This window comes from Biomphalaria glabrata, chromosome 12, assembly GCF_947242115.1.
Source record: "Biomphalaria glabrata chromosome 12, xgBioGlab47.1, whole genome shotgun sequence".
Classification (NCBI taxonomy): Eukaryota; Metazoa; Mollusca; class Gastropoda; family Planorbidae; genus Biomphalaria; species Biomphalaria glabrata.
The window spans coordinates 23,507,730-23,534,157 of NC_074722.1; the positions used below are offsets into that span (position 1 = coordinate 23,507,730).

The window sequence follows — 26,428 nt, forward strand, 5'->3', positions numbered from 1 at the left end:
AAATAGATACATGAGCAAATTTGACAAGTGAGACCACTGCTACCTGCTACTGAGAGAACACCCATCAAGTGGTTGAAAAAAATGCTTAACTGGCTATTTGAAATCTGTCAAGCCAACTCCTATAGTTAGCTTATAATTTCTCTTTGTTAAACATTCGGAATTTCCTTCATTCAGCATGTTTTTATTTTGTACGAAGTTTTGAAAGAGATTACATTTATTTTTTCTGTGTGCACGTTTTTTTAACATGGAACCTCAACCAGGGCTATCTAATCTTTGTATATCTAAATATTTCTTTGATCAGGAAGTATAATAATTCAGATTTTGTGATTTTGTTGTATCTGATGGTGATATTGATTCTAAATCTAATCATATAGATCTAGATCTAGATCTGGTAAATTAATTTATAGATTATATAGATCTAGACCTAAGGATAGGTCTAGTAATGATGAAGTTCAGCAGATGAAGCTGCCCCACCCCCAGCTTAAGTTCAATGTAGATCTAGAACTAATTTACCTGTCTCTACATCATCTAGAACTAAATCCAATCAGATAGAGGTCTACTCTAGATCTAGGCACTGAAACAGAACAATGTCAGATTAGTTCCACCAAGAAATATTTGTGTCAACCTGGACTTAGTCTGCACTGCATCTAATGAGCTGGAATGTTGTTGTTTAATTGACAATCACATTGTTGATAGTCTTTTTTGGCACAATAAAAAGCTTTGCTGACCATAGGATTAAATTGAACTACCCTGCTAGAAAAAGATCCATTTTCAGAGAATGGAGACCTATAACTATAAAGAAAGACAGAGTATGTAAACACTATAGGTTGGGGAGAATGGTTTATGTTTGCGCTGGATGGGAGTCAAACCCACACATTCATATTGACTGCTTCCATGAATATCGCAGCTAGAAGGTATATTTATATACTAAGTACATGAAGAACTTAAGAAGAAAATACAATATATTTATATATATATATGCTGTACAGTTGGACTAGTTTTAGGGTAAAAGTTTTATGTTACAAGTGTGTTGCTTTTTTTATGGGCTTTTTCGTTTAAGTAGTGACATTGGATTATTAGTTCCAGCTTACTATTTTTTGTGTTTATTGCTGTTTCTTCTATGGTGTTCTATAAATAAATGGATAAAAATTTTTTAAAAAAAGGTCTTTGGATTCAATTTGGACAATAAATTTCTTATTATGTGCACTTGAATGGATATTTTCAATGTCAGTTGTGTCATAGTCTCAGTTGACATTGCCTGATTAAATGTTCACCTCGGGTTAACGGATTAAGAGGTTAAAAGACATGTGGAACTCCTGATATAGAAACAGGAAATAGAATGATTAAAATTGACTTTTAGTTTAGTCAAGTCAGTCTAGTGGTATCCTTTGGACAGGGCAGTCAAGTAGTATCTTTTGGTCCGGGACGGACAGTAGCGATTTAGAAAGTTGAGTAGTGATTTCAGTTAAGTAGTTACTTTTGGGCAGTTGATGCCAGTGGTCTTTTTGAGACATGTATTTCTAGTAGTTATTCTGTATTATTCTGTACAGTGTTACCCCCTGAGATGCGGAAGTTTTTTGTAATCTACTCTGGAGAGTTTAACGTATTGACAGTTTCTCAAAATCCTGGCCCTCAAAGCAGGCGAACCGACGCCATCTCGCTTGATATATTCAAAGCTAGTAGAAAACTTACGGTCATTAACTGCTATAATCCGCCAAAACACGAACTTGCCATTTACCTCGGCAATAAGAATATTCTCACTAAAACTCTATTAGCTGGGGACCTAAATGCCAAGTCTCCTGCATGGGGCTATGACGCAACCGACTCCTCGCGCCAAAAAGTCCAAGAAATTCTCAACACTACGAACCTATTCTGCATGTAGAATAAACACAGCCCGCCAACCCAATTACACACTGGCAGCGGGTCTCTCTCGAGACCTGATTTAACTCTAATCTCCGCCGATCTAGAGGGGAAAACCACAATTAAAGTGCTTGAGGATGTTGGAAGCGATCATAAACCCATAGAAATCAGTATTGCTCTCTCAGAAGCCAGGGGTGTAGCCACTAAACGGCCCAAGAAATGGAGCTACACTAAGGCTGACTGGCCAGCATACGGGGCGGCTGTCGACTCCGCCCTGTCGAGTATCGCGATGGAGGAAGGGACAGTCGACACAAAATACGGCGAAATCACTGCAGCGATTTTGGGTGCGACTAGGAAGTATATTCCGCAGACCTATCCCGGCATACGCATAGACCCACCTGGTCCCGAGAATTAGGTCGAATAGTCGGGGCCAGGAAACGGGCAAGGCACAGAGCACAAAAAAGGGGACTCCTGAATGCCGCAGGGAGTTCAACGCATTATGCCGGAAGGCCAGCGAGGTGGCCCAACGTGTACGGGCGGACCACTGGAGGGATACCTGTGCTGGGCTGGATCTTCGGGATATTTCCAAAGCCTGGCGTCTTCTTCGTAATCTTGAGGCCAAAGATTCGGCGCGTACAGCCACCCCATTATTGTCACCCAGTGGGGATCGAGTGGCAAAAGATAAAAAAATGGCCGACTTGCTTAACAAATATTTCGCTTCGATAAGCAAGTCCGAAAAGAAGTCAGCCACATCTATAGCCCTCAACAAGGAGCGTAAGAGACTCGAGAGGGAGTCGGATGGGTCGGAAGACCTGGACACGTGCAATGCGCCCTTCTGCCGTGCTGAGCTGGACAGAGCGATAGCTAAGTGTATAAACAGAAAAGAACCGGAGCCAGACAAGGTTATTCCTGAGATGGTAAAACACCTCGGGGGTATTGTGAAAGACAAGCTCCTTGAGTCCAGACTACCCAGGGCCTGGCGCTGTGCTACCATTGTTCCAATACTAAAAAAGGGCAAAGATGCGACTAACGTGGAGTCCTACAGACCCATATCCCTGACCTCCACTATCGGCAAGATAGTAGAACGGATGGTCAGCGAGCGACTCGTGTGGAGTTTTGAGTGCCGGTATCCTAGCGCCAGAGCAGGCTAGCTGTAGGGCAGGCTTGAGCCCGATCGACCAGGTCACGGTATTCATGCAGGGGGTGGCCGATGGGTTCCAGAGGTCCAAGAGCACATACACAGTTTTTATTGACCTAAAACTGGCTTATAACCGGGTGTGGAAGCAAGGCCTCTTAAGCTTAGAGCCATGGGTGTACGCGGGCGGACCTAAAACAGTTCCAACTGTGATATGACGAAACCAGATGAAATTATTGATATGTTTTTGATCGATAGTGTGCTGTTGAACGTTACAGACAATGTTTTTACGTTCCTAAAAGAAAAAAAAGATTAGAAATGAAACGGAGCTCATAACAAACCTGAACCTATTTAAAGACAGCCATCCTAACCACAACATCGACAGAAGAGACCTTCCCCAAGTAGCTGCCACCATTAACAACACCAAAGATGCAAACAAGTTCAAGTACAGCAACAATAATAAAACCTGCTTTAATTGCGGCAGAAGTGGCCATATAAAGAGCCAGTGTAAAACAGACAACAGAAGTAATTTCTGATATAGAAGTAGCACATATCAGTACAATAGATACGACAACAGAAGAAACACTAGAGTAAACCAAAGATACAGCCCTAACCCATAACAGAAGACAATATTACAGTAACCCTAATAGATCAACACAAAGCTACAGTCCTAATGACAGAAGAAGGCAATACAACACTAACAACGAAAACTACAACTTTCAGAACTATCAGAGACAGTTCAGACATGATGGCTACCAACGCCACAGATACAACAGAAATACCTCAAACAGATGGGAAACTAGCATTAGTTGCCCTAGCAACTATAACAACTCTATAACACTGATTTTTTTAGGAGAAGATTGTATTTCATATGAGAAAACTATTGGAGCATTATTAATGGCTGAAAGCAATATATTTGATGATCTGTGATGTAAACACTGATTTTTTTAAAAGAACATTGTATTTGATTAATGAAGACTATTGGAGCACTATTAATGGCTCGAAGTAATATATTTGATATTGTGTAATGTAAACTGATTAAAGTTACTTGAGCTCACAGTAAGACATATGAGCCAAATGAATATCATGATTACGACCTTCATGCTTTATTAGTAATATGCTTATGACTTTGATGATTTATAAGAAATATGATGATTATGATGTTTTATGAGGAATATACTTCTTTGACTTTTATGATTTTGTTGAGAGTAGCATTGTTAAAACATTATTTTCCCTATGCAAGTCATTGAGACAACGTTAATATTTATGATTGATATTTTATTTGCATCGATTTACTTGAAATGACATTGTCAATATATTTTTCATTTGATCATGTGATCAGGTGGGATAAACTAAATACATACACGAGCATTTATCATGGCTGCTCATTCTGTAAAAAAATGTGTACATGCTGTGTGCATTCTGTTGATAAATTGAATGCACATTATAATCATTCTAGTGATAAATTAAGTATTTACTTTAAACATTTTGTGTAAAGATAAAACACTTGCTTTTGTAAATAATGTTGACAACTTATGAGCATTGTCTACACTCTACACAGACAAATACTTTTTTCGAATATTGTAAACTCACTTGAGACCATATATTAGTCTCACAATTTTTTGATGGCATGATATAACAAGTGCAAAGTATTATGGCATATATTGAATATTTGGACATAATTTTTCTCTCACATAAATAGAGTAAATCACCGATTGCGACGCTGTAAGCACTGCGCACAAGTCACTGTAATATTATCCATAACTAATTAATTTTTGTATTTATTGCGAGACTATTTAGTCCTAACTGCGCAGGCTCCAAAAATCTACACTTCCGTCACGCTTGTTTTCCTTTTTGTGTGTGATTTCCCGATTCTTTTTTTGGTCAAGTTGTACAGGTAAGCAATTTTCATTATTTTTAGGTTTCCGGAAGACGGTGACTATGCCAGGTGTTAGTCCAATTTTAAAGTCAGATAAAGCTTCAACCAAATGAGAATTGTATATTTGGCTTTTAAATTGATAGGGAAACGTGTGTAAATCTTTAATTACAATATGCATGAAATTCAAATAGAATAAATGGTTTTGTTCACAAAGATTTCTTAATTACATATAGTAAGCATTGCGAACAAGAGTACAATTGGCTGTATAATAAACTCAAGTGTCCCATTAATTAAAGATAATTTTGACATCTGCATTTCTTTGATATGATTTTAGAGCTACTAATTAATTGTGATATAATGCTTAAACAAGAATAAGAAATAGATCTATATACGCATCTAAATATGCGCATTTATTTTTTTTTCACATTTTAGATTCGCAAGTGTTTCAGAAAGATTATAGACGTCTCGTACAGTTTATTATAAAGTCACACTAGCTCTGTCTACTAAATATTATCCAAGATATTCTTTAGAATGGCCTCAAAAAGTGTAAGAAAACAGCATGACCCAGAAGTCATCAATGCTGCTTTAGAAGAAATTAAAGCAAAGAGGATGACAATAAGGCAAGCATCTTCTCAATTTGGAGTTCCTACCACAACGCTGTATGACAAACTTTCTGGGAGAAGGCCAATAGTCTCCTCAAAAAATTTATTGACCAAAGTTGAGGAAGAAAAACTTGCCAAATGGCTGATAACTATGGCAGAAAATTGATTTGGAAAAACGAACAACAAAGTCTGTGAAACTGCAAGAGCTATGATAGCTTCTAGGCACCCTGGTTTATCAGAAAATGTTTCTCGACCAACTAGGCAGTGGCTATACTTGTTTTTTAAGAGGCATTCGGAACTGACAACAAGATCCCCAATGTCTCTTGGGAAGGAACGGGCCATCATTTCCTCGCATAATATTGAAGTTTGGTTTAGAAATTTGAAAGAAAGTATTGATAAAATCGATCCCACCATATTCAGTGACCCACAAAGAATTTACAATGCTGATAAGTCTAGGTTCGCATTTGATGCAAAAGCCAGGAAGGTGGTTGCATGTAAAGGCGCTAAACATGTATATAATGTCACTGCCAACAATAAAACACAAGTCACTGTGCTTGCATGTAATAATGCAGCAGGGCAGTACACTCCCCCCCCCCCTTCTAATCTACCCCAACAAACGAATCCCTAGAACCAACCTACTCCAGGACTTCCCTGAGGCTATCTTACAAGTCTCCAGCAATGGCTGGATCACAGCGGCTATTTTTTTCACCTGGATGAAAGAAATTTTTATTCCGTTTACAAAAGATTTACCCAAACCCATTCTTTTATTAGTTGATGATCACACTAGCCACACGTCCGTACTAGAAACAAGCATCTTATGTTCAGAAAACCAAATAATTCTGTACTGCCTACTGCCTCATGCAAGCCACTTAATCCAACCTTTGGATCAGGCTTTTTTCAGAGCCATGAAATCAGCCTGGGCAGATGCCATAAAAGAACACAGGGACATCAGTGGAGAAGGAATCAACTTAGAATCGTTTGCTGGTGTCCTGAAGCCAGTCTGGAAAAAAGTAGCCACACACGAGATAGCTGCCAGCAGCTTCAGGGCCGCGGGAATTTATCCACTGAATGCAGAAAAGATTATTAATTCAAGTAAACTTTTCCCAAGCAGGATGTATCGGCCATAATTCTTAAAGACAACCTGCACCCATTAAATCATGTCTTCTTTCCATTAGGACTAAAAAAGAAGGTTTAAAAACTCCTTCATCCCACTTTTGGTCAGAGTGTTACATGGTCATCTGTCATCATTAAATAGTACATAGAAGTCTAATTCGTATGTGTATGTGTTTCATGTGTGAGTATTGTTCTTATTGCATCTATGTTGTTATTGTTACACTTAGTTAAGTTATGCACTATTATAGTAGACTGACGGTGAAGCACATTTTATAGTGAAGACAAAGAAGTTGGGGTTAGAGATTAGTGTAGTCTTTTAGAGGAGTTATTGCTGAGCTCTCAAAAGGATAACATCATTGTAGTGACTAACTCGACTGTGACCCATTCTGCATTAAAGATTGTTATATTGTCATCTGGAGTGAACTTAGTCATGGAGCCTTTTAACCTGTTTGTTGTAATACACCTTAGAAGGTACTCACGCATCTAGAATTATCAAGGTATTTAGAAATACTTTAAATACAACTTAGAAACATGCATCTGTTACATACATTAGTTATGCTGAGGAGATCCACTGTACTCAAAACAGAATTTTCATTTGGTTGGACTAATAAAAATTATCTTATCTTATTTTACCTAAAATACTAGTATGGAAAAAGTTAAAGCCAGTTTGTTGTTGTTCTCATTTTTTAGTGTGATTTTGAGTGATAAAACATAATAAGATTAAGATTTATATGTTATGTGTTTTTAAATGTCTTAGTTATAAAGTTTTGAGGAAATATGGTCTATTCAATTTAAATCATAACATAGTTCTTAAACTTAGGTGATTTGTTTTTATAAGGCTAAATCAAAATTATTTTTAGTTTTATAAAAATTATATTAAATTATATGCATACATTTTTCCTTTCATTCTGTTCAAAATACATTTTATGATAAACAACTTACTTAAGTTTATTTATATGATGGGAGTGCACTGCCAATGGGAAAGAAAGTAATAGAAGAATGTGGAAAATACTTTTGATGAGTTAAACCCTAAGGAAAGGGAGATAGCTCCCCACCTAAAGAAGTGTTGATGCTAATAAATTAAAATTTAAAAAAGAAATTAACAAGACAGGTGACTTTATAATTAAATCAGAAACATGAAAGTCAGTTATAAATAGCCTTGCTAACATCTTTTCCTATCTACAATTTTGTCTGCTACAATTTGTATAAATAAAATGAAACCATTCAAGTTTACTTGTTGATGTGGAAAAAAGTGGTACAAAAGCTATTAACATAAAATGGCTAAAAAATTATTTTGTGAATATGACTTGGTAAAACTAAGACCTGAAAAATGAATAGGGCAAGTGTTCAGGTGTTAATGACAGAAAAGTAATAGAAGACATTCAACTATACATTGGTAACTATCTCAGCTTCGGTTGAAATAAAATAGTAAAGACAATTGGATGGTGTTAATAAATATAACATTTAAATTCTCATGAAGAGAGCTCATAGGGGGGGGGTTGTGCATTATTATTGTTATGGATACTTTGAATAATTAGACAATTTTATGAGGTGAAGAATTTTACATAGTAGAAAAAAAAATTGACTGTACATTTATTCTCAATATTTAAATGACATTACTACTGCAGTGAAGTTGAAAAGCTTGAATACACCATTTTCACGCTACCAGTGCAGAAGTCTGATATGTCTGAATGTGCACAAAGTTGTCATATGGCACCTCCAGAAAAGTGAAACTAAATGGAAGACTATAGCTTACACAGCAGATGTGTTTGCTCAGTTGTTCTCAATTATACTATAATAAACTGTACTACTGCTTTTTGTCCTACTGCTATTACAGATTCCATGTTCAATTCAATCTTTGCAGAATTCTAATTTTAGGTTACGCCATTCCATACAGAAAAGACCTTTTTAAATCTTCAATTTAGGAAATAAACTCAATACTTATGTGTAGGTATACAATGGCATCTGTTGTAACAATAATTATTCCCAATTTGTACTTAGAACAACAAAGAAAGGAAAGTTGATCTTAAAACAAAAAGTATTTGTTAAATCATAGTTCTACTTTACTCGTATGTTTTGACTTCACTCCATTTTCTTTCATAGCAGAACTGGAAGATGTCAAGCTTGTATACACTTTGTAAGGGTCATTGTTCCAATGTTTGTGGAAAGACACAGGTAACTGGTTACTCAAAAATTCTCTGCTGTAATCGTCAGGTCGAGCCTAAATAAAATAAGAAAGACTTTGATAAACAAATGACAGAAATTATTTCTTTTTTATAAAGCTTTAAACTTGACAATATTTATATGCTAAAACCAATAACTGAAACTTGTTTCCATAACAACTAGGTCACATTATTTATCTTTGCCTGTTTTTCTTGATAATGAGAACATTTAACCCTAGAGAGACTAGCAAGGTTTGAAAACTTCAGGTAATCCAGACATTTAAAAGAGAAACACTTTGGATTGTTAGTGTTTATTGAATAAAATAGTTTAGTAAGTAATGTTTACATTCTTTATATCATTTTTAATTAATTGTTAGGCAACAATGTAAAAGGGATATAAGACTCCACTATTACAATGTATAAAAATTACTTTCCAATTAATTTGCTACAACTGTAGCACAAATGAATGTTTTTATATAAACTTTTATTTAGTTTGCCATCTTCAAAATAATAATAATTAGGGGTGCACCGGATTGTACTTTTTGATATTCAGCCAGAGACGGATATGACCAGATAGTAAAATTTGATATTCAGCCGGAGCCGGATACCTAAGTGTCTTGTAAATAGCTTGTGTGGCTGAACATTTTACGAAACATACCTATATTGGTTGGTATTTTTTTTTTCCTTTTATATACCTTATTGTTTTAATGGTAAGGCCAAAGTCTGAGTATGCTCTTGAAAATTCATAGACGATACTCAGCAGATCATTTTCAGAGCAGGCATTTAGGGCACAGTCATCAGCAAATAGCAAGTCCCTGATTACTGCTGATTTTATTTTTGATTTTGCTTTGAGCCGCCTCGGGTTGAATAGGCCACCATCAATTCTGTATGTTATATTTATCCCATTGTTTTCTCTATTTGTGAGAAATTTGGGGGGGAATTACTGATCGAAGCAGGATGTTTTGGCGCCGCCGTTTTGGTGCGAAGGTCGTTTTGGCGCGAAGGTCGTTTTGGCGACAGGACGTTTTGGCGCGAAATACATTATGTACGTTTATTGTATTATTTATTTTTAAAAGAATTATTCATATTTATGTTTTGCATGAGTGTTTGTGTTAAGACATATTTTTCACGTCCTAAATGTAAATGTATGTTTGTTTTTCACATCATTTTCTTTAATAAACATTTTGGCTTGTGTATGTGTGTTTATTAAGAGGCACACATTTATTTTCAAAAAAGTTTTTTAAAATATTACTTTAAAATTAAAAACAAAAATCGCGTAAGAGAGGGGACGGGTGGAGGAAAGAGTATATATATACAAGGAGTGAAATGTGAGCAGAACAGAGGGGGCGGGATAGGTGTCACATGTAATGACCATTCCCAAGGAGATGATCGCCAGACGCATGACGCCAACGACCAGTGCTCGGTGCTGGTCTTGTATCATTTGTATAACTCTACCTGCGTCAATGCGAGATGTGTCACCCAAATCACCCCTACCCAATTTCTCAACACATATCTTTTCACGTTAGAGTTTGTACTGACCACATTCCGTGTCTTGATCTTTACTATGTGTGGAGTTATTGTCGTCATTCAGCGTAATAGAGCTTTAGATGTTAACATGGTTTTTGTTATATTAAAGTGTGACTCTTGGCTAGTTCAATATTACACTAATGTCAAATAAAAAAAAATCTTTTGGAAAGAAATCCAAAAATGTCATCCAGTGCGATTAGCAGAACTCACATATAGCATGTCATTACCATTCAGGAATCTGACTTATTATAGGCCTATATTCATGAAATAAGCAAAACCTTTATAATTAAAAAAAAAAATTCGCTGAACGGTGTTAGAATTCATACTATACATATAATATTATGGTAGAGTGAAATAAAACATTGTTATAAAAGCTACATGCTTATTAAATTATCGTCAAATGATATCTTGCGCCAAAACGTTCCGTCGCCAAAACGGCTCGTGCCAAAACGTCCCGGCGCCAAAACGGCAGCGCCAAAACGTCACGTACCGTTACTGATTACTTTAAAATACTCATACCATTCTTGTTATTACAATAATTATCAAAAAGGATAGACAGTTATGGTTGCATTTAAAAAATGTACATGTATGTGCAGGCTAGGCACAGAAATCAACAGCTGAAACAATGGCTGCATTGACAGCAATGTTTTTATTCAGTAGGAACATTTTATTGGTATTATAATACCAACCTTTAATAAGCAATCAGCAAAATATAGGAAAAACAAAAGGAACGAGAGTGTACATGTAAAAAAAAAAAGTAAACAAAATACCTGATGAAAAAAACGGCTGTGTGTTACTGGCACATGGCCAGCTTTTAGACAGATCCCTAATGTCATGTCATCTGGTGAATCTTCTGTGTAGCACCTGCAGCTTAGTGACAAGAACTTCAGCACTGGCTGGGAGAACACCATGCTGTCAAATGAAATGTTATCAGTACATAAAGAATGTCAAACAATGATGACCACAAATACCAATCTTAATATCACTACATAAAGCATGTATAGCCACACAAAAAAAACACCTTAATGACAATATTAATATCCTATTTATTCAAAAACAGTTCCAGTCTCTGGCCATCCTTTTATTTCTATTTAAAATAAATATAACAGTTTTTTTGTATGACATACTTATTCTATAATTACACTTGGAAGCAAAAATGCTATACATGATGAATTAGTGGTATATTTGGGACTAATAGTTATATTTTTTTTCTTCTTCTTCTAGCCAGCTTTTTGCTGCTTGAGCTCTAAGCTCTTTTGCAGACTGTGCTAAGGAAAAATAGTGTGCTGCTCTCTTCAGTTGTTCAGCACTACCGTACATACTGTTGGTTAGGTTGGGCTGTAGTGATAGTTGGGTCTGCCTAAGGTGGATTAGGAAGTGACATTCAGAGAGGAGATTAATAGTAATAAACATTTACAAATGCAGGTAAAAAAAAAAATATATAGTAAACAGTTGTTTATTTGTTGTAATTAAATTCACAAACAGCAATTAATTTCATTTAAGGATAAAACACTTACCCTCCTCCCCCAGTAATATAATCATAACCACCACCTCTGATCAAGCCATAGCCATAGCGCTCACCTAGAGCAACAGGCTGTTGAGCTTTGTAACAAGCCAGGAGTGAGCGCAATCTGCTTAGATTGATGATGGTGTCATCATCTGCTATAAGAACCCAGGGTATAGAGGAAAGATTCTGTGATTCAATGATTCTTTTGATAATTGCCATGGTTTTGCTGCAGTGGCCTATAAAAAAAAAATTTTTTTTAAAGATTTTTTTTAAAAAATATAAACTGTAATATAAACCGGTAATTTATTTTTAAATCAAAGTGTATTTTTTTGCTAAAGGTACTAAAAATAAATTTTACAAAAGTGCTACAAATGAGTGTATGTGTTTTTGGCTAGCAAAACAACGAATGATTTCTATCCAAACAAATGTTTTTCCACCAGGTCTTGTTCAATGGATAAAAATTGCAAAATGAGTGAACCATAACTTAAATGTGTTTTTTGACCAACTTAAGCTTTTGAAAACTATTATTCAAATGTCTCCACACTTAAACCAATAATCAGAAATGTGAATCAATATGACTGATTTTTGGGCCTAAATCATCCAGCCAATATTTTTAGATAAAACTTATTAACTTAACTGGTACTAGCTTAGGAATCTCCCATCTCTGACGAAATTGAGATAAAATGTTAAAGCTTCTTTCACTTCACACAAATTCTTTTTTACCAATATAACAAAAAGTGCCACTGACATTAGTCTCAATCTAGCTATTCAATAGTTGCAAAGTTAAAAAAAAAAAATGAATATACACATCATAAAGTGACTCAAATCCAGCCCAAGGAAGAATACATTTCCTACTGTAGGAAAGGCACATTTCTTATTTGGTATGATTCGATGAATCCCTATTAGTGTTCCTTCTTCCCTAGTGCCATTAGAGTGTGCCAGAATCAGCTATGAAAACCAATACATTAGCAGTTTTAATGTTTTAATCATTAAATAACATGCACAACTAAATTAATACATGGATGTGCTTAGGAAATAAAATATATTTTTTGAAGGAATAAGATAAAAAGATAAATATAACAGAGATGGCTAATTTGTTTCTAGTTATGCCTTACTGAAGTCAACAAGGATATAGTGAGGCTACATACTGCATGATGATACATATAAATTCATGTATTCCTACCTCTCTCTGTATTGGGCACATCAAGTTTTGTTGTTGGAATGCTCCTGTCTTCTATCTCACTAAAGTATTCAATATATTTTGTTTCTTTACCCCATGTTGCTTTCACTATTGGAACTGTATTAGAAAAAAAAAATTCATTAATTGTAAAGAACAAAATAGAAATTAAAATCTTCAATATAAGAGAGATTCCATTACTTGTAATATTACACAAACAAACAAACAAATGAATTTAAGATTTAGGATTTAATGTAAGATTCAAAAGCCTACAGTTACAAAAACTCAACAACATTGCCTTTATTCGGTTAACAACTAAAAAAAACTGTTTAATTGGTTAATGATATTGGGTAATTGCCATAAAATATAATAGATGACAGATTGTGACAGATGACAATGAGTGCTGGGACAAGTCCCAAAAAGCCTGTGGAGTCTGGGAGCACATGAGGCGCCCCGACCGCACTTCCCCGTGGTGGAGGCTGTCCAGGCCTGAGCAAGCTATTATAGCACAGTGCAGGACAGGCCACTGTCCTGTTGGCTCATATTTCTAGCGGCTATGGCCGAATTTCGATTCACGGTGCCCTCGCTGCGGGGAAGAAGAGGAAACCGTGCCTCATATTCTGTTTGTCTGCCCCAGACTTGCTGATCTCCGTCTCGACAGGTCTGGGAAACCCAAAATTCTCGACCTGTATGGCGACATTCATGCACTACGCAAGACAGCAGGGTTTCTGTCCAGGGCTTTTGCAAGAGAGGATTTGAGCCTCTCAAGCCCTCACTCTAATGGAGTTTGATGATGATGATGATGACCTTCTTATTTATTATATTAATAAACAAAAGGTATGATTTTACTCATGTAAATTATAAACAATGCAATGAAAACTAGACAACTGAAGTTTCAAGATTATTCCTATAGTGGTCAGTAACAAACTGTTTATTCTTGATTATCTCTGCCTCGTTAAGTTCAGGTTAAGTATTCCTACCATCACATTTTTTTCTCATTAATTGCTCTGCTATTCATAGGTGTTCCTTTGTTCTATGGACATTTTGTGACCTAATAAGTCCTGGCTTTGCTATTGGGTTGTCTTACTTACTTACAAAGAATTATAAAGATTTAAGCATGTAAATGAACAAGTTTTAATGTATTTGCCATGTAAAAGGTTTTCTTTAGTCTTTTATGATGTTTTTCTATGTTTTCTTCAACTTTTTTTTCCAGTAGTGGCATGGCTTTGTTCTCATTAGAAAATTTGGTTCTTAAAAAGACTGCTGAATGGGGCACTGAACAAAGCAATGCACTTACAATGTTGACGATGTAAACAACATAAAGAGCAAGAATGTGGAAATTAACAACACTACCTGGCAAAGCTAACCCATAACAAAATTCCTTTTTATCAAATATCAGAGTTGATTTTTTTTTTATAACCGTTACCTAGGCAATGAAAAAATCAACCTAGTCACAACCCATTCCAAACTGTAAACAGCCTTCAAAAGCAAAGATTAACTACAAATTAAAGCTCAATTCTACATTTTTTCAATACAATGAAAACAGTACCAGCAATACCTTTTTTAATCAAGACACACAAAATAAGAGAAAAAAAATAATATTCAGCTGAAAATATTTTTTCATGTTAAAACTAACAAAGTCTATAAACATTTCATTATTACTCAATAACTTAAGTTTTACCAGTACATTTTCAAGACTATTGGCTTAAATAAATATTGTAAAATATTACAAGATATTTACAGACAACATACAATACAGTTCTTTCTTTTCCCAACTTACTTCGAGTATTGTGGAATTTTTCACATGTTTTCACAGCCACAAACAGATCCTCCTCCTTGATTGCCTCATTGCAGTCTGGGAACTTGAACAGCTGCCTTGTGATGCAACCTGAACTGTAGCTTTGGTCCACAGAGCAAAACTCTTTCACCCCCACTAATGGTGTACCTCTGCCCTCATCCCAAACAAACAAAGCAAATTCATGTTTGGGGTCAATCGAAAATTCAATTTTTAGCTTTTCATTATTCAGCCTGTTATGCAAACTAAAAGTAAAAAAGTAAAAAAAAAAGGAATTAATATTAAAAAAAGATATTTTGAAAGAAATGTGTAAAAAAAAAAAAATATCCAACATGAAAAGCAAAACATAACTAAACATTCTTAACAAGAAAACAAGCAAAATAAAAAAAATAGTTTTTTCAAACACATAGCTTCTATTATCTCTTTCCTAATTGATGATACCAATGTCAATTAGACCCCATTAAATTAAATTAATTTTTGGTTTTATGAACATCAATTTGCATTGTGTAAAAAGAGCATGCAATCCTCTTTAATTCTATATCAAATAAAAACATTTTCTAAAAACAAACAAAAAAGTTATAGAATTTTAATAAAAACAGGATAGTGAAATACCTATGAGCAAAATGAGTCATTCCATTGGAACATGGAAAATTATTACGGAGTGAAAGAGTTAAATAAAGTGGATAGAGCTGTTCAATCGCTGGAATATCTCAAAATATTGCAAGTATTAAACAAAATTAATTAAGTACCATTAATTGATTAATAAATTGTTTAATTTTTTTTATTGATTCATATGTCGGCATCAACAATGAGTAACAGAGCTAAATTTCAACTTTTGGCTTTTTCAAGAAAGAAAAATGTGCAGGATGTGTCAATAAAAAGAAAGCTATAACTTTAATTATTTTTTTTTTTTTGCCCAATGTATAATGCAAACAAACACAATAGTTTCTCAATGTAATAAAATGTATTTAGATTTTCTAGAACTAAGGACTGAACTGATTAGATCTACAATTTAACTCTGAAATCCATATTTAGCTTCTTATATTCTTTGTGCAACTCCCTAGAAAATCTGCAAACCTAACTACATAAAAGATTAATATATTTTAGACTTCTTGATTTAATAATTTGGTAATCTCTGTTTGTGCTAGATATTAAACCAAGTGAAAGAGTTCTCAAAAGAAAACTAAATGTATTTAATATATATTTTCAAGGGTTAGAAATTTTTTAAAATCCTAAGTTCTTCAAATAATGTTGAGCTGGTAACGATAAAATATTTTGCCACTATATTTTAACATTTCAACTGAAAGTAATGGGACAATACACAGCATTAAATAAAGAATAATAAATAATTTAACATAAGTGTGTTTGAAGATCTAAAATAATTGTTCATTTAGATCTAGGTCATTTTGATTTGCCTAAAAGAAAAATGCAAACAGATTATACACCTGTTAATTTTTATTAAAGTGTTGGTTTAATGAAAACCTTTCTCAAATTTCATTTTTATTTGTGTATCCTTTCATGTTTCTAGAATAGATAGAAAAACTTTATAGCTTTATTTAAAAAGTTTTTAGGGTAACTAAATTGAACTTATTGTATTTTATAACAAAAAACATTTCTTCAAAAAAAAAAAAAATTGTTTTAAATTGTTTTAGTTTTGTGTTCCAAGCGGTGTGAACGCTGTACAGTTCACGCCATAATATGAAAAACTACATATTAATTGTTGTTTTAAATTATGTCCAACTTATTTGCATAGTAAATAGATTTTTTCTCTTTAAAAAAAGTTGACATTTTTTTGTAAATGTAGATTTTTTTTTAATCAAAAATCTAAAACCATTTGCATAAATGTGTTTAAAAAATGGTAAATGGATGTCTCCCTTACTAAAAAGCCACCTGTGTTTGTTACTATTAATAGTGAATAGTTGTAAAAATGGTGTGTTTTTATGAAAAAACTGCTTGCATAATCGATTTAAAAAATTAAATTTTTCACTTTCAGAAAAGAAAAAAGTAGCCGTTGCATCAGAAATTTAAATGATCTAAAATATCATGATGTCCGATTTTCATTTTCTCTTCTAGTTTCTGAGATGCAAACGGGATGGACGGACGAAAAGACAGGCCACACAAAACTAATAGCGTCTTTTCCCCTTTCAGGGGGCCGCTAATAAACTTTTTAATAGACAAAGTTCTTACTGTTTTACAAGAGAAATGCTCAAGACAAATCCAGCTCTAAAGTCTGGGTAGGCAAACTGTAAAGGGTTGTCTGAAAATGCAAAATGATGGATGATTGTTGTTTCATGATCACGTAATTCCCTTCCAAGAAAGTGATGCTAGAAAAATAAAAATGTATTGTTAAAAAAAGTAATTAAGTAAAGACTAAAAGATAGTGTTACTAGCACAATGCAATGTTATAAAAGTTTAATAAACAATTTTATAAAGCAACATTCAAGAGTTTTTATTTTTTTTACTTTAAATATGGGAACTAACAGCCTGTGTTTTGTAAAATTTATTCACTTTCATAACATGTAGTTGAAAATTGAATACAAAAATTGAAAACAAAATTTACAAGTACTAGTTTATAAAGCTACATGTAAAACTTGTGTTTATCAAAGTCATATGTGATAATTTAAACAAAACAAAAAACTATTGCATCAAAACTAATTAAATGATAGTAAAAACAATTTAATTTTGTTTAGTAAGACAAAATACAATCCACTTAGTTCAAAGTGCACAAAAACAGTTGTTGCTTTCAAATCCTCTGAGTTCCATTTAGATTTCAAGGGAAATAGTTAAGTATGATTGATATTCTGCTAAATTATTTCACTTCTAAGTGAGGGTATTTCAGATTTTATTTTGACACTCTGTTTTTGACAAAGCGTTCATCAAAATGCTGGATTTCTCTACAACAGCTTTTCTCGGGCAGTGTTGTTGTTTTTTCTCTAAGTCATTTTTGTTGCAATTGTAAAAGATTGGTATTTTTTTCTTTAAATGACTTGGAATTTAAGAACTTGACAATGCCATATGTTTAAGAGAAAATATTAGTATTATTATAGCAAGTGATTATTTTACAGCAAAATGTATATTTTCTGATTTGTAGATGACTCTGAGAGAGGTGAAATAGGAGAGGTGTCCATCTTCCAGTCTTTGTCCCTCAGCAGACACACCAATGCAGAATAGGCTTTCAGCGCATATATGCATAATGTGACATCATTACAGGACATGCTCACACACTTTGTGATTCTAAAAATTGATTATAGCAGTATGTTGAAATATCAGTGGTTGAAAAAGGATAGAAAAATTGTGTCAGCGCATATATGCATAATGTGACACCATTACAGGACATGCTCACACACTTTGTGATTCTAAAAATTGATTATAGCAGTATGTTGAAATATCAGTGGTTGAAAAAGGATAGAAAAATTGTGTCAGCGCATATATGCATAATGTGACACCATTACAGGACATGCTCACACACTTTGTGATTCTAAAAATTGATTATAGCAGTATATTGAAATATCAGTGGTTGAAAAAGGATAGAAAAATTGTGTCAGCGCATATATGCACAATGTGACACCATTACAGGACATGCTCACACACTTTGTGATTCTAAAAATTGATTATAGCAGTATGTTGAAATATCAGTGGTTGAAAAAGGATAGAAAAATTGTGTCAGCGCATATATGCATAATGTGACACCATTACAGGACATGCTCACACACTTTGTGATTCTAAAAATTGATTATAGCAGTATGTTGAAATATCAGTGGTTGAAAAAGGATAGAAAAATTGTGTCAGCGCATATATGCATAATGTGACACCATTACAGGACATGCTCACACACTTTGTGATTCTAAAAATTGATTATAGCAGTATATTGAAATATCAGTGGTTGAAAAAGGATAGAAAAATTGTGTCAGCGCATATATGCATAATGTGACACCATTACAGGACATGCTCACACACTTTGTGATTCTAAAAATTGATTATAGCAGTATGTTGAAATATCAGTGGTTGAAAAAGGATAGAAAAATTGTGTCAGCGCATATATGCATAATGTGACACCATTACAGGACATGCTCACACACTTTGTGATTCTAAAAATTGATTATAGCAGTATGTTGAAATATCAGTGGTTGAAAAAGGATAGAAAAATTGTGTCAGCGCATATATGCATAATGTGACACCATTACAGGACATGCTCACACACTTTGTGATTCTAAAAATTGATTATAGCAGTATGTTGAAATATCAGTGGTTGAAAAAGGATAGAAAAATTGTGTCTTCTTAATTTATTACAAATTCTTGGGAGACTGGCATATTATTTTTAACAGATTTTTTTTTTGCACTGAGGATTCAGAAGGGAAAAAAACAACTAAGAATGTAGTAATTTTTGTATTAAGCCAATCAATGTATGCAAGTTGAAATGATCTTGGTTGAAATGTATACGGTTTTGTAATTTATAAAAAAAGATATGAAATTTTTAGAACAAATTTAAATTAATTTTTTATTTCTACATAATGTGGAAAAAGCTGTTCATTAAAAATGAGATTGTGACTTTACAAATTGGTTTAAAATCACTGATCTATTGTTATTACAACTCATGAGGAAACTTAAAAAAAGTGTTTTAAGTCCTTTGAAATCTTTGTAAGTATATATCCTTACACTCATCCAAATAGTGTTGTTTTGTTTTATCCAAAGATCAAAGTTATTTTTCAAAAGGGATTTCTTTTCTTTATTTGTCATTTTTTGTTTTCATTTAAATATTTGAAAAAAGCTTTTTGTATTAGGCATTGTGAGTTTGTCAATGTCAGAACTAAAGAGATCTAATTAAAATTGACAAAGAAAGGTGAGCAAAGAAAAAACTGTACAAAATGGATGGTTTTACTTATTGAAATAAAAAAAAAAAAAAAAAATGAAAAGAATACTGTTTCAAATATAAATAACTCGATATGCATGAAAACAATTCTTAATGCACAATTACCTCAGATGCATTTTTGGACTGTAAAAGCCTTGTTAGGGCATTTATATCAACTCTTGTGTCCTCTTCACAAATAAAAACCCAGGACCAGCCAGTATGCAGATGAACTAATCTGAAAAAGTTGATTTAAAGCGTTTTTGCAAGCTTCAAATTTAGAACATTTTTTTTAATCTGGTAAACTCTTCGACTCATAAAAGTTGCTGAAAATAAATTTATTTCAACATTTTAAAACATTCTTTTTTTTTTTCAGATATAAATTTAAACCTACAGAAATCAAGAGTATTTATGTAAATAATGTATATAAAATAATATGCATGAAAGTTCCAAATAGAATTGATCTTATGTCTACTGGAAATTATAAATGGCTAGTACAAAGTTATAAACATAACCCATTCCAATCTTTTATGTTCTTTAATATAATTTTTTTTAAAATTCTCAACAAATTAATAAATGTATTATCAATTGCATAGGAACAATGACCTAACGCTACTTGTTATGCTGTGTTTGGCTTTGTGACCTAAAATGTTTGGCTACTTAACTGAAGGGACTATGGTTTGAATTAGCAATGAAACAAGGAATACTTAAATTAAAAATGTAACTTTGTTGTGTTTGCTGTACCCCGCAGGCAGCCTAGAAACCTTCTCACAAATATCCCCTAATCACCTTATGTCTAAAAGAGATTGGAGTAGATCAGACTTAGGAAGTTGGTAGTAAAATTCAGGACATGATCATAATCATAATAAAAATATAGTATAAATAATAATGACTGTTTATATTTGATGTTCTATACAAAAAGAAACTAAACTTACAAAGTGAATCAAATTAGCACTTACTGATCAATCAAAGGGAATATAGTCCAAGTACCAGGTATATCTAGGAAATGTTCATGTGTAAACAGTACTTGAGGCCAAGAAGACTGAAAGAAAAGTACTCCCTTTTGAATTACACCATTTATAATCTAAACATTTTGTCTAGTTTACTTTTAAAACCAAACAATATATGACTGAGTCAAAGAATGTTTTATATAAAAGTCAAAAAAATAGAAATATGAAGTGTTACAAAAAAAAAACAGGATGGTATTGTAACATTAATAGCTTAGTTGTAAATTATTCAATTATCAAATACTATTGCCTAAAGCACTAAATGCCTTTCTAAACATTCACATACCACAAGTTAAAAATAAATGAAAGAAGCCAAAGTCAATAAACATTACTTACAAATGAAATCACAGAAATGTTAACAAATATTACAAGAACAAAAACTTAAAGTATGCTTTTTAACAGTAGTCAAATCAGTACAAGAATATGCATAAAATCTATTTGGGATACCTGAACTCAAAGAAACATATAAGATAAATAGAGCAATAGGTTTTTCATTGAACTTTACATTAACAAAAAAACAATATTAGTGAAATCCCTAAACCTAGAGGCACAGTCAATAAGAAGATTTGAAAGAAAAGTAAGTTTAAACAATGAATTACCAAGCCTTCTTTTTCAATTTATACAAAAATATAGCTTGAGATATAAAATACTAGCATTACCCACTGACTACACTGTTAATTTTTTCACAGGCTATATCTATTGTTTATTTTGCTACTGATCCCTTTTTTTTCTAACTTCTAACAATAAAAGGCCCAATAAGTCAACACTCCCCCATACATTCCTTTGGCCAAAGAATTCTAGCATCTTTTGAGTTGAACTAGACCGACCTGTAAATTAGAGGGGTCCCTTCATTCCACCACCTCCACCTTAATAAATGGTCTTAGTTTTACATTGATAATTCTTCTGCTTTTCCCTCTTATTCAAATATTTAATAGGTTCTAAGATGATTTGTTAAGACTGGGCCCTTTTTTCTTATTTCATGAAAATTGTGTAATGCTCACATAATATTTTGGCCTTACCCCAACCCCCCTTTTTTTTTTCACTAGTAATAAAACCGCCACTTTTTGGCCCATGTATTCTAGTAAACGGTAAATCTAATTGGAATGGCCCCTCTAAAACGCCCTCGCAATCACACTTACTTCTGGCCTGTGAATTGTATATTACTTTTCTTTCTCTCTTCCACCCCCGCCCCCTTCTAAAAAAACTTTTAGTATCTGATACAACTTGGCATGGCCTGATTCATAACTCCTCCACCCATTCCCAAACAAATATGTTTTGCCAGTGAATTCTAGCTGAAAGTTACACAAAAAAGACTTTCAATAGTGCTTAAAAATGGATGGATGAGATATCTTTCAAATGTTATCAAAAATTAAAAAAATATTGATCAAAATTGTGAATAAAAATATCTTTCTGTTTTTAATTTAGCACTGCCGTTTTGATTATGAAAATTGCTTAGTTGCTCTGGACGTAAGGTAAGTGATAACAGGTTAAATGGTCTTTTAATATTTCATCCACCACAAGTGGGAGAATTAGTGAATGGTGAGCTGTAATGAATGTATTAGTCAGATCCCTGTCTGTATATATATATATATATTTTTCTTGTACAAAAAACTGAATAGTACATGCTACACCCAGGATACATACCCACATCTTTTATACTGTTCACAAGACATTTTTGAATGCTTTCTTTTGCCAATGTATTATTTAATTTTGTTCCTTTTCTTTTCAAGATTTCTTTTGCCTAATGTATTATTTAATTTTGGTCTTTTTCTTACCAAGATTTTAAAAGCCCCAGAACATATCAAGTAATTAGAAATACTCTATTTTAGACACTGGTTCTAAACTGTCTGAAACTATTACTCAAATATGATTGATATTCTGCAGCAGAATAAATAAAAGCACTTCTTAGGAGATCAAAGCCACATGCTACATGCTTCCAAGTAGTTACCATCTCACTCAACTCTAATATCTACCTTGTCTAAGTTATCCAATTGGCTATTGAAATGATGCCTAAATTTCTCTGCTTCTTTAACATGGAAATCATTGGACTGTGACAAAATAACAAAAAGAATACTACTTTCACCTGTGAAATTAGAAATAAAAAAATATTCTTTGAAAGTTTACTGTTTAAAAACAAATTCAATGAAAATCTAGATTTAGTTAAATATATTATAAAAAAATATGCCTATTCTTGCAATATAAAATGGGTTAATGGGTGTGTGGAATAACAAGTTCAGCATTTGAAATGTTTCTGTTAATGGGGATAAAGACCAAATAGGTCTTAGTTTACTAAAGCATTAACTACATTTTTTTAAAATACCCATATATCCAAGTTAAATTAAGCATTTCAAAAAGCAACATAGGATTTCAATGTAGCCTTGAACAATTTTTCAGTCATAATATAATATAATAATATAATAATAATATAATATATAATAAAACTTGAACTATTTCTTATGTTTGACTAAATTTACTTCACTTTTCTCAATAGATGCCCTAAAATATATAGGTTAATGTAGAAGAAATAAATCAAACTCACCTCTGCCAACTTCAATGCATTTGAGCAAAGGAGCAAAACATGTAATAAATCCTGCTATAAAATACAGAACAAAAAAATGAAAATAACATACCATGAGTCCAAACATATTATATTCAAGAAGTTTTATCTACATCTATTTTATCATGATATTAGTATCAAAAGTCTATTTATTTATTTATTAATAACAACTGAGTAGATCTAATGCTAACAGTTACCTTAAAGATGATTATAATAACATCAATATATTTTCTTTTAACAATAGAGCATTTAACACATTAAAAATATTACCACTATGCAAATGAACATATTATGCCTAAATGTGGAACTACTTGAAAATGTTGAAACTATTGCATAATTTTATAGCCAAGAGAACAAAGATCAGTGACTTGAATCTTATATTAGATGGTAAAATGTTAAAATTCTGAATGGTGTTTTTTATATTCGAATTCTAGTTTTCTATGTTTCCAATTGGAGCTTGATTTTAAACATTAATCTTGCTAGCAGAATTTATGATTTGAATTAGATTATTTAATTGTTCTTATATCATATAAAAATTAAGATCTAGAGTAGCACTTAATCTCTAATTAGGTACAGGAAATATAGTAGATGCAAAAACCGGAAAGAAAACTTAAAGATTGCCAGCAGACAATAGCTTAGTCAGCAATTGATGCCGAAAAATATGCAGGTTGCAGCTGGGTTTGCATAGTTATGAGTAATACTACTCTTTCTTAAACTTTGTAATCAAAAACTTTGCCATATATGAGGAATTCATTGTTAAGACTAAGACCTAGATAAAGAAACTATTGTTACATAACTATTTGTATGCTAATAAAGCCTAAATACTAAAATATAGAATCTAAAAAGTCTTGACATTTGACAAATTTGATGCCATTCTAACTGCAGAGTCCATAATTTGGAAATAGTTTTGAGATGAAAAAAGGAGGCAAAAAAACAACTATACTGATCAATAAGAAGAATTTCATGCTTCATGTATATAAAAATTTGAAGTCAGGATCAGTTGGATAATTACAGTTACTTGAAAATCAAATTAATTGTTTTCTTGGAGTCACTTCTTCTGGACGGTTATGCCTAAGGTAAAGCATATCAAGGGTGTAGACAGAATTTTTTCCAGTTTTTCTCTTTACACACAATATCTATATCTATTAATATATCTACAATATAAAATCCTTGGCCCAGATCAGAACTAATTCTATCATTATTTTTTTTAGGGATTTTTTAAGATTATCACATAGAACAACTAAGCCATTTTCACGATCAAAACCACATCATTTATATTTACCAAATACAATTTTTAGTGGCCCCTGAAAGGGGAAAAGACACTATTAAACTAAAAGTCAATTTAGTCATTCTTACTTCCTGTTTCTATATCAATTTCTAGATCTAGACTTAGATCTACTTCTAGACCTAGACTTATATCTTGAATCTAAATTTACATCTAAAACTAGGTCTAGATAAAGCTAGAATTGCTAGATCTGTCTAGTTTGTATGACAAATGACAATGGAGATCATTTTTATTTTGCAAGGGTAATGTCTGGTCCAAGTAGACCTACTCCAAGTCTTTCAGTCCTTTCTAGATAGCTCACTACCTAACTAAAATAGGTCAAGAATTATTCTTTTTCGTGTTGCCAATTAATCTAATTTTATAAGAAGAATAAATCTTTTTTAGTTTCTCTTTATTACATGTAACATGTTATTAATTTTGAATGTACGGATAAGGTTAATAATTATTATTTTGAAAAATATAAGTGTACGCTAAATGAATATATGAAGATACTGTGGCTGAGTGGTAAAGCACTTTTGTTGGAACCAGAAGTTCTGTGTTCGAATCCTGGAGAAGACTCTAGGTAGACGTATGAAACTGTGTGGGCGTGTGTGAGGAAAATTCTACAGATTGAAATGTAAAGACTGTAGTTAATGATAATGTGTAGCACATTTTTTATAGCGACTCGATCTACAAGTAGGCCTCTATTCTAAATCAAAAATGAAAAAATTGTCACAGTAAATATAAAGGCCTATTAAAAGTGTGAGTCTGTGTGTAGTTTTTTTTTTGGAGGTGGGTATAATATAACTTGTTGAGATGGGTTATCTATATATAAGATGCGTCTCTAGATTTTTTGACTGACAAAATAAAAATATTATGTGTAAAGAATGGACCAAATTCCAAATAGTGATGTTTCTTCTTTCAAACTGACTTCTTTAATTTATGGGTTAAAAAAATGTGTGTAGTTTGGGGGGAATTATTACATGCTAGGATGCAACAGGTGATTCAAAGAAGGGTGTGCTTTACTTAAAACTGCAAATTATTGGCCTTTCAATCAAGGAATGCAAAAAAATAAAAAAATAGTTGGGCTTTCTATTGGGGGATGACAAAAAAATTATATGATGGCTATTCACTGAATAATAATTATAAAAAAGATTAGGTCAAAGTAAAAAGAAATGCATTATAGTTATGTGCTTTTGAAATTCAAGGACCTAAAAAGTGTGTGGTTTGGTTGTTTGTGTTTTGAGTAGAGATTTGATTTTTGATTTGAGGCACATCGGCACAATTTAGGCCATGTCGTGCCTGCAGTCCTTTAAGGGCTACTCTCTCTCTAAACAACAAGGGCCAGATTCTATACAGTCATATAATTAAAATCAAGGTCTATTCACAGTTAAAATAGTAAAGGTAGTAAAAATTTAAATATTTGGTAAAAATCTAATGTAAATAGTGCATGTTCACAAATTCAGAAATCAGATCTTCGTAGATAGCCCCACTTCCCGAATAAAGCCCAGTACCTTCCCAGGGTCGACATTATTAAATAGTGTTTTTAGATTAGTGGCTCTAAAATATTTCGCCCTGACATCCTGGTATCTGGGGCAATCAACGAGGATATGTTCCACGGTGAGGCGAGAGTCACAGTACTCGCAAAGTGGGGGCTCCTCTCTCTCTCTTCAGCACAAAGGAGTGCGTGATGTAGGTGTGGCCAATCCTAAGTCTGGACATGGTTGTGCTACCACGCCTTGTCAGACCCTTAGATGTGGGCCGCCACCTGACATCCGCCACAATCTGCCTGAGTTTACTGTGAGTCTCAGCCTCCCATCGGTTCTGCCATTCTCGTGTTTTGAGTAGAGCCAGCAGTTCCATTAGAAAATACAATAACCAAAAAGTGTGTTGTTGGGGGAGAAACATTTTATTTCAAAATGGTGTTTAAGTGTGTGGCATTATAATGCAGGCAGACAAGAAGGCTAGAACTGATGAGCCTAAGAAGTGTTTTTTAA

General features: G+C 33.1%; 1 protein-coding gene across 2 annotated transcripts in view; it reads right to left on the bottom strand.

The window, feature by feature from the left end:
- Window positions 1–26,428, bottom strand: part of LOC106079810 (beta-1,3-glucosyltransferase-like) — an 88,962-nt gene that overhangs the window by 57,314 nt on the left and 5,220 nt on the right. For both annotated transcript variants that reach the window (XM_056006886.1, XM_056006887.1), the window contains exons 3-12: window positions 23,150–23,203; window positions 22,584–22,693; window positions 20,563–20,645; window positions 19,733–19,841; window positions 16,945–17,081; window positions 14,743–15,002; window positions 12,969–13,082; window positions 11,796–12,021; window positions 11,049–11,190; window positions 8,657–8,810 (exon numbers count right to left, since the gene is read on the bottom strand). In XM_056006886.1, coding sequence (XP_055862861.1) covers window positions 8,657–8,810; window positions 11,049–11,190; window positions 11,796–12,021; window positions 12,969–13,082; window positions 14,743–15,002; window positions 16,945–17,081; window positions 19,733–19,841; window positions 20,563–20,645; window positions 22,584–22,693; window positions 23,150–23,203 — 1,389 coding nt within the window. The remainder of the gene's footprint in view (window positions 1–8,656; window positions 8,811–11,048; window positions 11,191–11,795; window positions 12,022–12,968; window positions 13,083–14,742; window positions 15,003–16,944; window positions 17,082–19,732; window positions 19,842–20,562; window positions 20,646–22,583; window positions 22,694–23,149; window positions 23,204–26,428) is intronic.